This window comes from Ceratotherium simum, chromosome 5 (genome assembly GCF_057802395.1).
Source record: "Ceratotherium simum simum isolate JZ-2026a chromosome 5, ASM5780239v1, whole genome shotgun sequence".
In the NCBI taxonomy this organism is placed as follows: Eukaryota; Metazoa; Chordata; class Mammalia; order Perissodactyla; family Rhinocerotidae; genus Ceratotherium; species Ceratotherium simum.
Window position 1 is genome coordinate 85197768 of NC_141904.1, and position 12464 is coordinate 85210231.

The 12464-nt window shown below is 52.8% G+C and overlaps 1 protein-coding gene across 14 annotated transcripts in view; it reads right to left on the reverse strand.

The window, feature by feature from the left end:
• The window catches only part of VGLL4 (vestigial like family member 4), a 165286-nt gene that overhangs the window by 2975 nt on the left and 149847 nt on the right, over positions 1–12464 (reverse strand). For all 14 annotated transcript variants that reach the window (XM_087431509.1, XM_087431515.1, XM_087431518.1 and 11 more), the window contains 2 exons: positions 6049–6271; positions 263–386 (listed from right to left, as the gene is read on the reverse strand). In XM_087431509.1, coding sequence (XP_087287635.1) covers positions 263–386; positions 6049–6271 — 347 coding nt within the window. The remainder of the gene's footprint in view (positions 1–262; positions 387–6048; positions 6272–12464) is intronic.

A 12464-nucleotide genomic window follows, 5' to 3' on the forward strand; every position in this document is an offset into this window, starting at 1 on the left:
CCCCCCAACTAGAGTGAGATCCTGGAAGTCAGGGCCAATGTGTTTATTCCCTGTCCCCCTAAAGCCAGGCACAACGCTAGGTGCCTATGTGCTCAAAAAAGCACTTTCTCAAGCTAAATAAGAAATCAGCTCCAGGGCTTAGCTATTCTGTCTACAGCGTCTGAGACAAAAGGAAGGCGAACTCCACTTGAAAGCATGTTGAACGAGGAAGCCCGAGCCTCCACCCGGGCCCCTGCCCGCCCCACACCCCAGGGACACTTACAGCTCGGAGCCCTCCGGTAGCTGGCTGGCCCGGCCGCCACGCAGCCGCTGTGCGCGATGGGGCAGTGGGAGAGGTTGCAGTTGCGAGTGCTGGCAGAGGCGCACGTGATCACCGAAGGCCGGTTCTGGGGAGAGGAGGAGAGCTGGCATTAGCTCAGGCTTGAGAAGACAGACGAGGAGCAGTTCTGCCTCCTCACCCAGCCGGCGGCCTCCGGCCTTATATTCCTGCCAGAGCTCTGAGGCAGGACCAGCATCTCCACACCCCTCCCACACCACGGACGGGCACTCGTCATGCCCGGGAGAACCAAGTGCCATCGGCCATCTTGGTGCCTGAAGCCCCCTCTGTGGGGTCCCAGCTCCTCCACTCAGGGCCCGCACCAGCCCCCTCCATCGCTCTGCTGTGAGCCTGTCCTGGAGCCCTCCCTGACCACAGGCAAATCCAGGTCCAGCCCGTCTGCTGCCTTCTGCTTCAACAGTGGAGTCCAACTGCTAGACCACAGCGAATCCAGAGAGAGGGAGCCTCCGAGGGTGTGTGAGGAGCCTCCTCAGCCCCTACGATTAAGTCCCCACTCCCTGCCCTTCTCACTATGCACCCCTGCACCCCAGGGGTTCTCTGAGCCATCCCAGTACCCTTCCAACATACTCCGGGTTTTTGCTTAAACCAAAGCCAGCTCAGGTTGATTTTCTATTACGACCACATGAATGATGGTGGAGATGGAAATATAGGCAATATATCCAAGTGTATGCACTGCATGCACGCCAGCCCTTGCTCGGTCTGCTCTGCCCACACTCTCTCTCCTTCCCCATAACCACCATACCGTCTGCCTGGCAAACTCCACTCGTCCTGTAAAACCTTCAAATACCATCTCTGCGAAGCCTTCTATGACCCTATGACCACCCCCCCTCCCCAATTCAGCAAGTAAATCAGCCCTTCCAGGTGCACCCATAAGACAGCAGTATGTCTCCTCCTCCAGACCACGTGCACTTCTGAGCAGGCACTGGAGAGTGTTGCGGGACCCCCAGACCTTGCTGCAGTATTTGGGACAGAAAATATCCGGGACCCACACTGAGCTTCCTCAGCTTCAGCCAGGAAAGGTGCCTCCTCACAGCCCCAAGGACAAGATGGAGGAGGACGTGTGCTGCGTTCCAAGACAGACAGCGAGGAGCTGGCTGAAGGGTCACCCCAAAGGGCTGCATGATGAGAACAGTGTCAACCAGAGGGGACTTGGGCCTGTCCATCCCCCGCCTTTTCTTTAGTCCATCAGTAGACAGTATAAAGATACAAAAGCTTGCACAGCAAACCTTCCCATGATGGGAAATGAACAGGAATGACAAAAACACGTTCTGTGATAGAAATCTGGATCTACTAGGATAAACTGGGATGAAACATAAGGGCCCGGGCTGAAGTCTAATGAGGAATTCCACACATCCAGGACGGAGGAAGGTGTGGCGTGGCAGAAGCATATGAAAGAAGAATTCGGGGCTTTATTCAGAGTTCCACACGTCAGCAATGGGGAGGGAGCCACCAAAGGAGTCAGTGTGACCCCCCTGCAGAGTGCACAGAAATGGCGCGGAGGAGGGAACATGGCCCTGAGGCCGGGGGGCCTGCAGCGAATGCCAGCTCTCCACTCTTTGGGCAGGGCCTTGGGCAAGGCCTTCACCACGCTGAGCTTCTGTTTCTTCTCGCGTGAAAGAGGAAGAACAGCACCTGAAGAGGGGTTGGAGGATTGCCTGAGATGAGGCGCAGGGAGCCTGGCTGTGGTGGCCTGTAGGGGTCCTGCTCTGCAGCTGCTACTCAGGCCGCGCTGGGAGGACAGCCTGCAGCTTGGAGCCCACCTCTTTTGAAGGGTCTATTTAATCCCTGAGCCCATGATCTCCTCCCTCCCCTCTCTTGGGAACGTGCCCTCCATCCACGAGGTGGGGCTAAGGCAGCCATGTTCATAAGTGACCCTGCCCCCTTGGCCAGGCTGGAAATGTGACCCAGGCTTGGGGCCAACTCTTGAGGCAGACTCAGTAAGAGATTCAAGTTGACCTCCAGAGTTACAGGACAGCCACGCCAGGCTGGCCGTGTGGGTGGAGAAGCAGAGAGGAGAGGATGCAGAGACCGGGACGGGCAGAGAGCCAGGAGAGGAGGGCGAGTCCTGCCTCCTCTCCAGCTCTCCCAGCAAAGGCCGGCCCTTCCTTCCTGAGCAGGCTGTACCCGGGCCCCTGCTCTGGGAGACGCCCACAGCCCTCCCAGTAAGACTCCCTGCCTTTTGCGCTGACAACTGCTCAGGGTGGTCTCTGTTCCTTGCAACCAGAGTCCTGACCAACACAAATGTCAGGGGACATGTTTGGGGGAGAGAGTCATGGAAGGTAAAGAAACGCAAAGTGTCACGGAATGGATTTAGGGAAGCTCAGACTGAAGAATAAAGTCCAAGTCCAGCCTTTCTGTCAGCACTGTCCAAAGGCGGGAAAGGCCACCTGGGAGAGAATGCGGCCCCCTCCCTAGTGGGGGGCAGCAGGGCAGGACAACTGATTAACGTGGGGACGCTGTGAAGAGATTCCCTCATCACTGGTGGTTTCAGATCATCTCTAGGACGCCTCCTGACCTGAGATGAAGTGAACACCCAAGGATGTGCAAATGGGCAGCGCCTTGGTTCCAACCCAGGCTGCAGGGAAGCTTGGCTGAGCTCTTGAGGGACACACCAAACCATCCTCCTCTTCCGAGCTCAGGTTCCAGCATCTCACCCCCAACTCCAGCTGAGTGCAAGCTGGGCTTCGGCGTCACAAACCCACCTAGAACAGGCCTCACACTTCCAGATGGCGGGTGCTTGTGAGCTCACGTGGCCCAACACCCCTTCCCCAACACCCCTTCCCCAACACCCTTGCTTTCCAGATGAGGAAAATGAAGGCCAGAAACAAGTCACCTGCTTGAGGTTACATGGCAAATTAGTGTCAGGGCCAGGATGAGAATCTGTCACTCATGCTCCATCCATCCCTTGCCCCACCCACTCTGGCTGCACGAGGAGCCGAGGATGCCCAAAGGAAAGAGCCCCCATATGAGAGCAATCCCAATATTCACTGTCCCGCGGGTTTTAATATTTCATCTTATCCTGTCTCCCCTCATTTGCTGCTACCGTAGAGGCCACTTTCTTGGTATCTTTTGTACCTTTCTTTAGAAAACTCTAGACCCTCAAAGCTGCCATCACAAAAACATGAAATGGGGTGACACTTTCTGCAACCTGCCCAGACATGCCTCTCTGGGAACTTTCCTGTCCCGGTTCCCAGAGATCTGAGTCACACTTTCCACCATACAGCGGAAGGCTTCCTTCCACTGCACCGCCTGTCCTGCCTGCCCGCCAACACAGCACGTTGCTGTTGCGCCAAGAAGCCCCCTCCCCATCATCATTTCCCTTGCTCAGAGTTGCTGGATGACACCCACACTTCCCCACAATAGCCACCCTGATAGCAGTGGGCCAACAAGTGAAACAGAACTCCCGGAAACCGGTGGATGCCTCTGAGCTGCTGGAGAACAGGGACTGTGCCATTCATCTGTGTCCTCAGCAAAGCAGCTGGCACAGAACTCAGTCCGTGTCTGAGCAGAAGCTCAGGTTATAGTGGACTGTCCAGGTCACACCACGCAGACACAGGAAGGAGCTGGATGTATGGTTACTATGTGAATGAAACACACGTTGACCAGCAAGGAAGGGAAGGAGAGCAGGCTGACAACCTTCTCTTCACCACCAAGCCCAACATTCAATTAAAGCTTAGGTCAGTGGCTGCCATACTGGGGAAGCCAGAGCCACTGTGCCCATCCCAGGAAAGCTGTTGGCTTGTTCCATGGCCACTGGCTTTGTTCTCAATCCTGGCCAGGAATCCCTTAAGAACGCAGGTGGGAATTCAAGGTTCGCACTCCTAGAAAACCCGCTCAATGGCTCCACAGCACATCCGATGGGCCAGGGGATCCTCTTGCTGGAGTGGGCAGCCAGGCACATTTTAGGGCAGGTTTGGGGAGACCATGGTAGAGAAAGCCAGGTCACCGTGGCCAACAGTACACTTTGCACAAAGCAACCGTGACCAAAAACCAACCAGAAGATCCTCAAAAGCCTTGCAAAGTCATGGAAATCCAAGATCCAAGAAAACATTAAAGCTTCATAGAAGCTAAAGGTAGGGCAGGGCCCACCCTGTACTTCTGGGCAGAGATGGCTCTGGGAGCCTCTTCCCCCAGGCCACCACGGGCTCAGGTTAAATTTCGAGTGGAATCCCAGCCCACCTCCTCCCTGAGGGACTCTCGGGGTAGTGGTAGTAGCCAGAGGGCTGAATTCCCTGGATCCTAGAAATAAAGTCCTTTTATGCTTAAATCACCTCTATGCTGTGGCCCCTGTTGCCCTAGAGTGTAACCTTCTCTTTACACATCCATTTCCCTGACTAGACTTTGAGCTCCTTCCAGGCTGGACCTGTGTCCCGCCCACACGTCTCTTTATCTCCAGAGCTTTACAGAGAGCCCAGGGCATGGGCAGCGCTAGTCAATGTTCAATAAATGATAACTGGGCCCCAGCTTCTTCTTAGAATAAGGGGCTATCTACTGATATGTTAATAGTTGAAATGCCACGGTTTAGTTATTTGATTACATGTCTCTCCTCCAGACTAGAACTGTGAGTGTCCTGAGACAGAGCATATCTTACTTTACCTGTCTCTAGCACACATCCTTATACACGAGTGTCTGCACAGTTTTGTTAAATGAACAAAGGAAACAACCGGGATCATGATGTCTGGCTTCAAGGTAGAGTACACCACTGTTCATCGCCTTACTGGGATTCACAGGCCCCGGTATAACCTCCCCCAACGCCCAGGGCCTGCCCACAACCAGTTATTACACTCTAGATCAGAGACTGGCGCCAGACAGTGCCGGCTGGGCTGAGGCGCCACTGTGCCAGGCAGAGCAGCTGTCAGAGCCCTGTGCCAGGCAGTAAGGCAGGAGTGGCAGAGGTGTGCTGCTGGGATGCAGGGGCGAGCCCAGAAGCTGAGCCTTCCTCCTGCTGCACCCAGCATCTCCTCACGCACAGCACCTTCCTCTGCTCGCTGTCCATCCGTCAGTCTTAAGCAAAGTTGACTGAGGACCTATTAGGTCACATGTCCCAGAGGTTCAGAGAGAAAAGCCACGGGCTCATGCAGTGATTCCAAACCTCAATGCTTCATTTCCTCAGAAACCCCATTTTTTAAAGAAATAATTGTTTTTTCTATCAAGTAAACTGTTTATTAAGTAATAATTTAATTTTCTTATTTTCCTTTAATAAAAAACACCCTTATCTGCCAATCACAAGTTTCTGACCAGCATGACCCAATAATCACTGTGACTTTACAGGATTCCAGCCCAAAGCAAAGCAACCTGACATTTAACTTCATCCGTGGGACTTTACAATGGGTAAATGTAGGATTCCCATTAGGATCATTACGTTGATCCCAATAAAAACAGGACCACCACCGGAGACCGCTGCTGACACACCTAATCTAGACCAAGCCTGCCTCGGGCAAAGAAATGGAGCCCCAAGACATTAGCCGTCTGCTCCAAGGCCCGTTAGTCCTAAGAGGCGAGGCCTAGGCAGGGCGAGGTAGGAACTGAACATCAGGCGGCATTTGGTAAAAGGATTCCTGCTCCTGCCACCGCGGCCCCCTTGTTCCGAGGACAGAACCAAGGACTCGCCCTCTCTCAACCCTTCCCCGTGGCCTCTTCTCGGCGCTTTCCACCCAGCCTCAGTGCCCACCATCAGCCACCAGCCTGAACCCCACCGGACAAGGGCACACCTGCTGCCGTTCCACCGGGGTCAGTGTGGGCGAGATGCCAGCCGGCCTGCAGGCATCCATGCTGTTCTTGGTCAGTGCGAGGGGCTGCTCCATGCTGAGGCTGGGGAGAGACGCGTACAGGTGGTTGCCATGCAGGCTCACGGCGGGGGCCACGGCACGCTCGATGGGACTGCGGCTCCGCTCCCGGGGGTCTTTTCGGCAGTCTCCATTGGCAGTCTTGTTCCTGAAAAGAGGAATGAGCAGTCAGATGGGATACCTGGCATCCTCAGAATGATGCAGGGGTACCGACCACATGCCAGGCATCTCACACTGATTAGTTCATTTAATTCTTCACCTTGCTGTGGGTAAATATTATATCATTATCATCCCCGTTTTTCTGAGGCTCAGGTCACACAGCTCGGCAGTAAGTTGAGGAGCCAGGACACTAACCCAGGTCAGTGTGACTCTCAAGTCCCTTGGTGCTAGGAGGAAGCACCCTCACCAGGGTCTGAAGGCAGCTCTATAGGGCCATCCAGACAGGGATGGCAGCCCTCTGCTCAGCAGCCTGTCTCACACATGGCCACGTGCCCATCTGAGCACTTCTGTAATAAGCTCCACTTGCTCAGAGCCTACAGAACTAACCTATGTGCTCAAGGCCAGCTTGGTTTGACAAGGATCTGCCACTCAGAAGGATGAAGACGATGATGAGGATCCAAAGTCACCACATGCCTCCTATGCACCAGCTCCTGTTCTAAGACTCCACTGGTACTAGCTCATTCCATCTTCCCAACAGCACTAAAGAGATGCCATAACTACCCCCTCTCCCGACGAGGGAACTGAGACTCAGAGCAGTTGTGTCACTGGCCGAGGTCACTTGCCGAGAAGTGGTGGTATTTGCTCTGGCTCACGGTGTGTGCGCTCAAGCTCGTCTGGAGAGCAGAGAGCCAGCGTGCAGCTCCTCCATCCAGGATACACCAGAGAGAGGAATCTGCTCTAGGAAGGTCCATCGACTTGCACGCACGAGGGCCTCGGCTGTACGTTCAGCGTACAGCAGGTGCTGTGGGGGACATGGATGGGACTGTAAACACTGCCCCACCCACAATCTGATGCGGTCTGGTCTATAAGCAGCATCCTGTGTCGCGTCTATGAGGAAAGGGACACGGCACAGTATGGGAGGACACAGCAGCGAGAGAGGACTATGAACACCATTATGGGCTCAGCTCCAGTCCCTCCTCCCCTGTTATTCCAGGGGGTCTTTCTGCCTCGGGTCTCAGCCTCTTAAATCCACCATGTTCTCTGCTGCCAGAGCAATCTTTTTTCCATAACGAATAAGCAAATCTTTTAACTAAAAATGTGGTAGGTAATGATTTCTGTGACTTTTCTTTAAGAAATACAAATTATTCTCCGAGTCCACAAGGAGTCATCCTCTTGCCTCAGCAGACATCTTGTTTTATAGCAGAGAGGCCTGGGCTCAGGCACTAAGAAAGAAACCCAGAGAAAGCAGCAGGATGGCCTGCCTCGACTGGCTGAATACAATAAAATGTAACGTAGTATTTTATGTACATACACATACACGTGTGTGTGCATGTGGTAGGCATGCCTTTTAAATGGTAGATTCACATGCAGTTGTAAGAAATAATACAGCGAGATCCCATGTACCCCTCACCCAGTTTCCCCCAATGGTGATGTCTTATAAAATATAGCACAACGAGGCTATTGACACTGAGACCATCTGCCGCCGAGCTTATTCCGATTTCCTGTTTCATTTGTATTCATTTCAGCATAATCTTTTTATAAAGCAGATCCGACCACATCAAACCCTCTGTTACAATTTTCAGCAGCTCAGCACGGTCCTCAGAGGCCTCGCAGGCCCTTCCCACTCCGGCCCCGACCACCCTTCCATCCTCATCTCCACCTCCATGCCCCCCAACGTTGTGCTCTGTAGTTACAACAGTCTACTTGCTGTTCCTCAGGTAAGACATGTCACTTTATGCCTCTGTTCGTGCCACATACACACACACACCCACTGCCAACCGTGGCTGCAGCATTACATGCTGTGCTCTGGATCCCAAAGTGCCCCACGCAAACCTTTAATAGAGAACCCATCATACCACTGTCAACGATTTCTTCATCTATGTCGCCCCCCGGCCCCCAGGCCAAGCCTGCACCAAGCCCTGCTCATCAGTACCCTCAGTGCCTAGCACAGTGCCCAGCATGACAGGCCCACGGTGACAGTGAGTGAGTGAAGAGAGACGTTACATGGAGGACTGAACGAGGAAAGGCAGGCACCGTGGATGTGGAACTGTGGATGGGCAGAATCACTGGAGAGGTGGAGGGCTGAGGAGCCAATTGGAGGGCCGTTCACAGCTTCCAGATGGATTATGTGCCCCAATCAATATGCCATTAGGGGCTCAGTGGAAAGAGTCTGAGGTGAGTCAAGTCTTGCAAGCTCTCGATGCAAGCCATGGTTCTGCCGCGCCATCTCTCGGGCGGGCCACTGAGCCTTGTGTCCTCATCCACCGTGTGGTCATGGTGAGATCCACCTCAGAGAGCTTGAAATGGGGGCTGAATATTATACAAACATAGACAGCGTGTAGGCTCAGTGCAGGCGATCAGTGACCATCAGAGGAACCAAATCAGCTCTAAGCTTACTTATGGATTACAGGGTAACTCACCGCATAAGCACAGCTTCTAATTTATGGGTGTTTTCCCCCTTTTATTCTCTGGTTGACTTTACAGAATGACTTAAAGGCAATTAGAGAGTAAATTTCCAGCCCAGTAAGACAATCATGGAAGAGAATATTCTGGCCAAACAGTCTAGGTGATATGTTTCATACATGCCTCATGTATCCTGGCCATTTTCAAAGAATCACAATGCCAAAAAAATAAAAAAATAATGCACTTAATTTGGAAACCAGCCCGTCCATAATTTGATCTTCCTGTGATGATTCAGACATTACAGGCCTTTACAATGAATGCCTCAGGGGTGTTATCACAAACACCGCTATCAGTGCAGTATAGATGTGAGGATGCACCACTGGATGGATCTGGGGCCAGTCAAACCCAAGATAAACTAGCTTTTACCTAAATGGATATTTATTGCTAAGTATACAATTTATCAGTGTAGGAAAAGACTACATCATCACTCACACTCATCTTCAGTATCAGGTTTTCTTCTAAATTTGGATAAAATAAAATTTAATGTTTGACAGGATATGTGAATTGCTTCCCTGACAAAATCTTCTCCCCCTTACCTCCCCCCAAAATGAGGTTTCTAAAGGCCACTTAATGAACCATGCAAACTCAGGGAACGGATTCATGAGTTTCTCCGTCAGAATCTGCCTCTGTCCAATTCAGACTCCAGTTTATTCAACCAGTGTTAATGAGTCCCTATTTTGTGAAGGTGACAGAAAATAAGACACAGCGTGCCTTCTCAGGGCTACAGGCTCACAGGTGACGGCTCCCACACGCGGGGAGGCAGCATGTGCCAGAGAAGCCAGAAGAAGGCTGGAGGGAGTGAGGATGAAGAATCACTCCCAGCTGGCAGGAAGGAGCAGCCTAAAGCTCAGGTGGCATCCGTCCCCATCCAACATCCAAGTCACCCGTGGGTACACACAGCACCACGATCCCTCACATCTTACGTCCGAGTGGCACTTCAATATTGGTAAAGCACAGTCACGTGTTATTAACTCAGCTGAGCCTCCAGACAGCCAACGCTGAGGACCAGGGATCAATAAACCCCGTTCCAGGGGAAAGGGATGCCCAAAGAGGGTAGTGAATGACCAGTCACCCAGCTAACGGGGCAGAGGTGACGATGCGGCAGTGCCACACCCACAACCACCCTCTGTGCTCCTGAAGATCTGCTCTCGCCCACCAGGCAGGGAAGCGGGAGAGGGGGACTTGTGGGGACGCTAACCAGGAAAAGAGTCGACTGCAAACATGACGCAGTGGGGCATCCTGGATCAAAGACACTGAGAAACACAGAAAACGTCTGAAAAACTCACTGGTTAATTTTAGTAAAATTATACATTACTCACATTTCCAGCTCATTTTCCTGGTTCCCGGAGCTTAAAGACAGACATTGTTTTCCACGTCCCCCCAGTGAATCATACCCCAGGCTCCGCTGCTTCCCAGAGCATCATGTGCTCTCACGGACAGCAGACCCAAACCACACGCTTCCTGCCTGGGAGCTCGAAGTCGCCTCCGTTCTCCTTAAAGACGAAGTTTGCTCATGAAAACCCAGCTGCAGCCCCGTTAGAGGCGAGAGGGCTCCCAGGGGTCTCGACGCTGAGGACCGGCCCACAACACTGAGGCTTGGCAGCACGCGGGCCCCTCCCTGGGAACTCACACTCACCCTGGGGCCGGCATTTCCACCTCCAACTGTTTTAGGAGGGAAAATAGAACCAGGGTGCGAAAGTAAAAAGGTGGGGAAAAAAAAGACGCCTCTTAGACTTTCCTCCAGGACAAAGTGTTCCGCAGACGGATGCCACAGGCTACTAGCCTGCCCTCCGAGCTGAGAAGACAGAAATGTCTACGGCGTTTGGGAATAAGCAAACTAGATTCCAAGCAGTGAAACTGTGAAAGATTCCATCACATGAAAAAAGTGTACTGCATCCATTTGTATTCTCATTAAAATGGGACCTCCCCGCCCTTCAACAAACACGGGCTCTGAGCTGAAAGCAAACCCTTGGGAAGGGATTACTTGACTTGCTCAGGCCTTACCTACTGACAGCTATTAACTCAACCAATGTAAGTGTGCCTTCTTACGACAGGTGGGGAGATGGGTATAAGACATTTAGTCCGTGCTGCAGGCACCTGGGCAGAGTCTCAGGGCAGATCCCTCGGCAGGTAAATGAGGCAAGGACCAGTCCAGCCCCGCATCTCCTCCACCCTGGGCCCAGGCTCCTGTAATCCACAGAAAGTCACTGAGGCGACAGTGGCCCTGCGGGACGCCAGAGCACTCCTGGCAGGAGGGAACTGAAGGTCTGTGGCAACACCCACTGTGCACGAGGGTTTCGGTGTAGACGAGGTTCAGAGCTGGAAGGAACCAGGAGCAATGGTGAGGCCAGGAGGAGCAGGGCCGAGAGGGTCACGGCCAAGACTGAGCCCTCCACTCAGCCCTCCCTCCCTCTCCCGTTTCATTCCTTACAGAAGCGTCTGCCTCTAGGGACCTACGAGGGAGAGACAAACCTTCACAGTTCAATACTAATAACAATAAAGTGGCTAAAGCATCTTTACTTTTAAAAAGCTTCCTCAGAAAATGTACTTAATGCCACTGAACTTCAAAATGGCTAAAAAGGTACACTGTACATCATGTGTACCTTACCACAACTAAAAAAATAAAATTTTTTTAATTAAAAACAAAAAGCATCCCCACAGCTATTACTTACTGAGCCCTCGGGTTTATGATGTGGATCAGGCAGGTGGCACTACCCCAGGTTTACTTAAAAGAGGACCAGGGTGGAGAAAATAAATGCTTGGCCTGAGATGGGATGGAGGCAGGACATCCACCACAGACACGCCGGCTGCTCAGCCGTCCTCACCCCAGACCTCCAGGACAGCTCTTCAGCACCTGCCGGCTCCACCCCAAGCCTCCAGAAGGCCTTCCCTGACCCCCCAAATGCAGGGATGGAGGAAAGGGTGGGAACCTGGATGTGTGTGGACGGACCAGGCCCCCAAGACACACCCCCAGTTAACTGTCTGCCTTACTTTCTTAAGCAGCCAGCTTCACGGTGCTGTTCCCAGGGCCACATCCCGCCTCCCCAGCTGGCCCCACGCCTCCACGCTCCGCGCCCTCCCCAGCGTTTGGCACAAGACTGAGCACACAGCGGATGTTTTAACAATTAAGTGAATTATTCAAGTACATACATTATGTGTGAGTCCAGTTAACAGCATCTGTGGTGAATGAAAAGGGAAGTGAGGAAATTTCAGAGGAAATTCTCAGAAGGAAAGACTTTTTTGTGAACAAGCATAATTCAGGGAGCATTTAAACAAGGGGCATAAACAGTAGTGAAATGTTTTCTCCCTTTCACGACCTTCCCCATCCTCTGTTTTCCTCCCCCCACCTGTAAATGTCCCCTAGTTATCCCTCCCGCCCCCCAGGGATGCACGCATCACCCCTCCTTCCTTCTCCTCCTGAGCTTCCTGGCCACGCTCTTGGGTGTGCCCCTAAGACATCCTGGGCAAGTCTCGTCACCCCTTGGTACCAATTTGAGACAGGAAGTGGAGGGGGTGGGGATGACCCCGGGAGGGTGCTGTGGTGTAGAGGAAGCTCTGCATGTGCAGGTGGTGGGAGGTGAGGCAGAGACACCCCGGGGTACAAGATGGTGAGCTGTGTGTCACAGGCAGGCAAAAGTTGGCATTCAGAGTGTCCCAAAGACAGAACGACCAGGGGCGCCCTGCTTCAATGACAAGCCCGTCCCGGTCAGCAGTGAAAT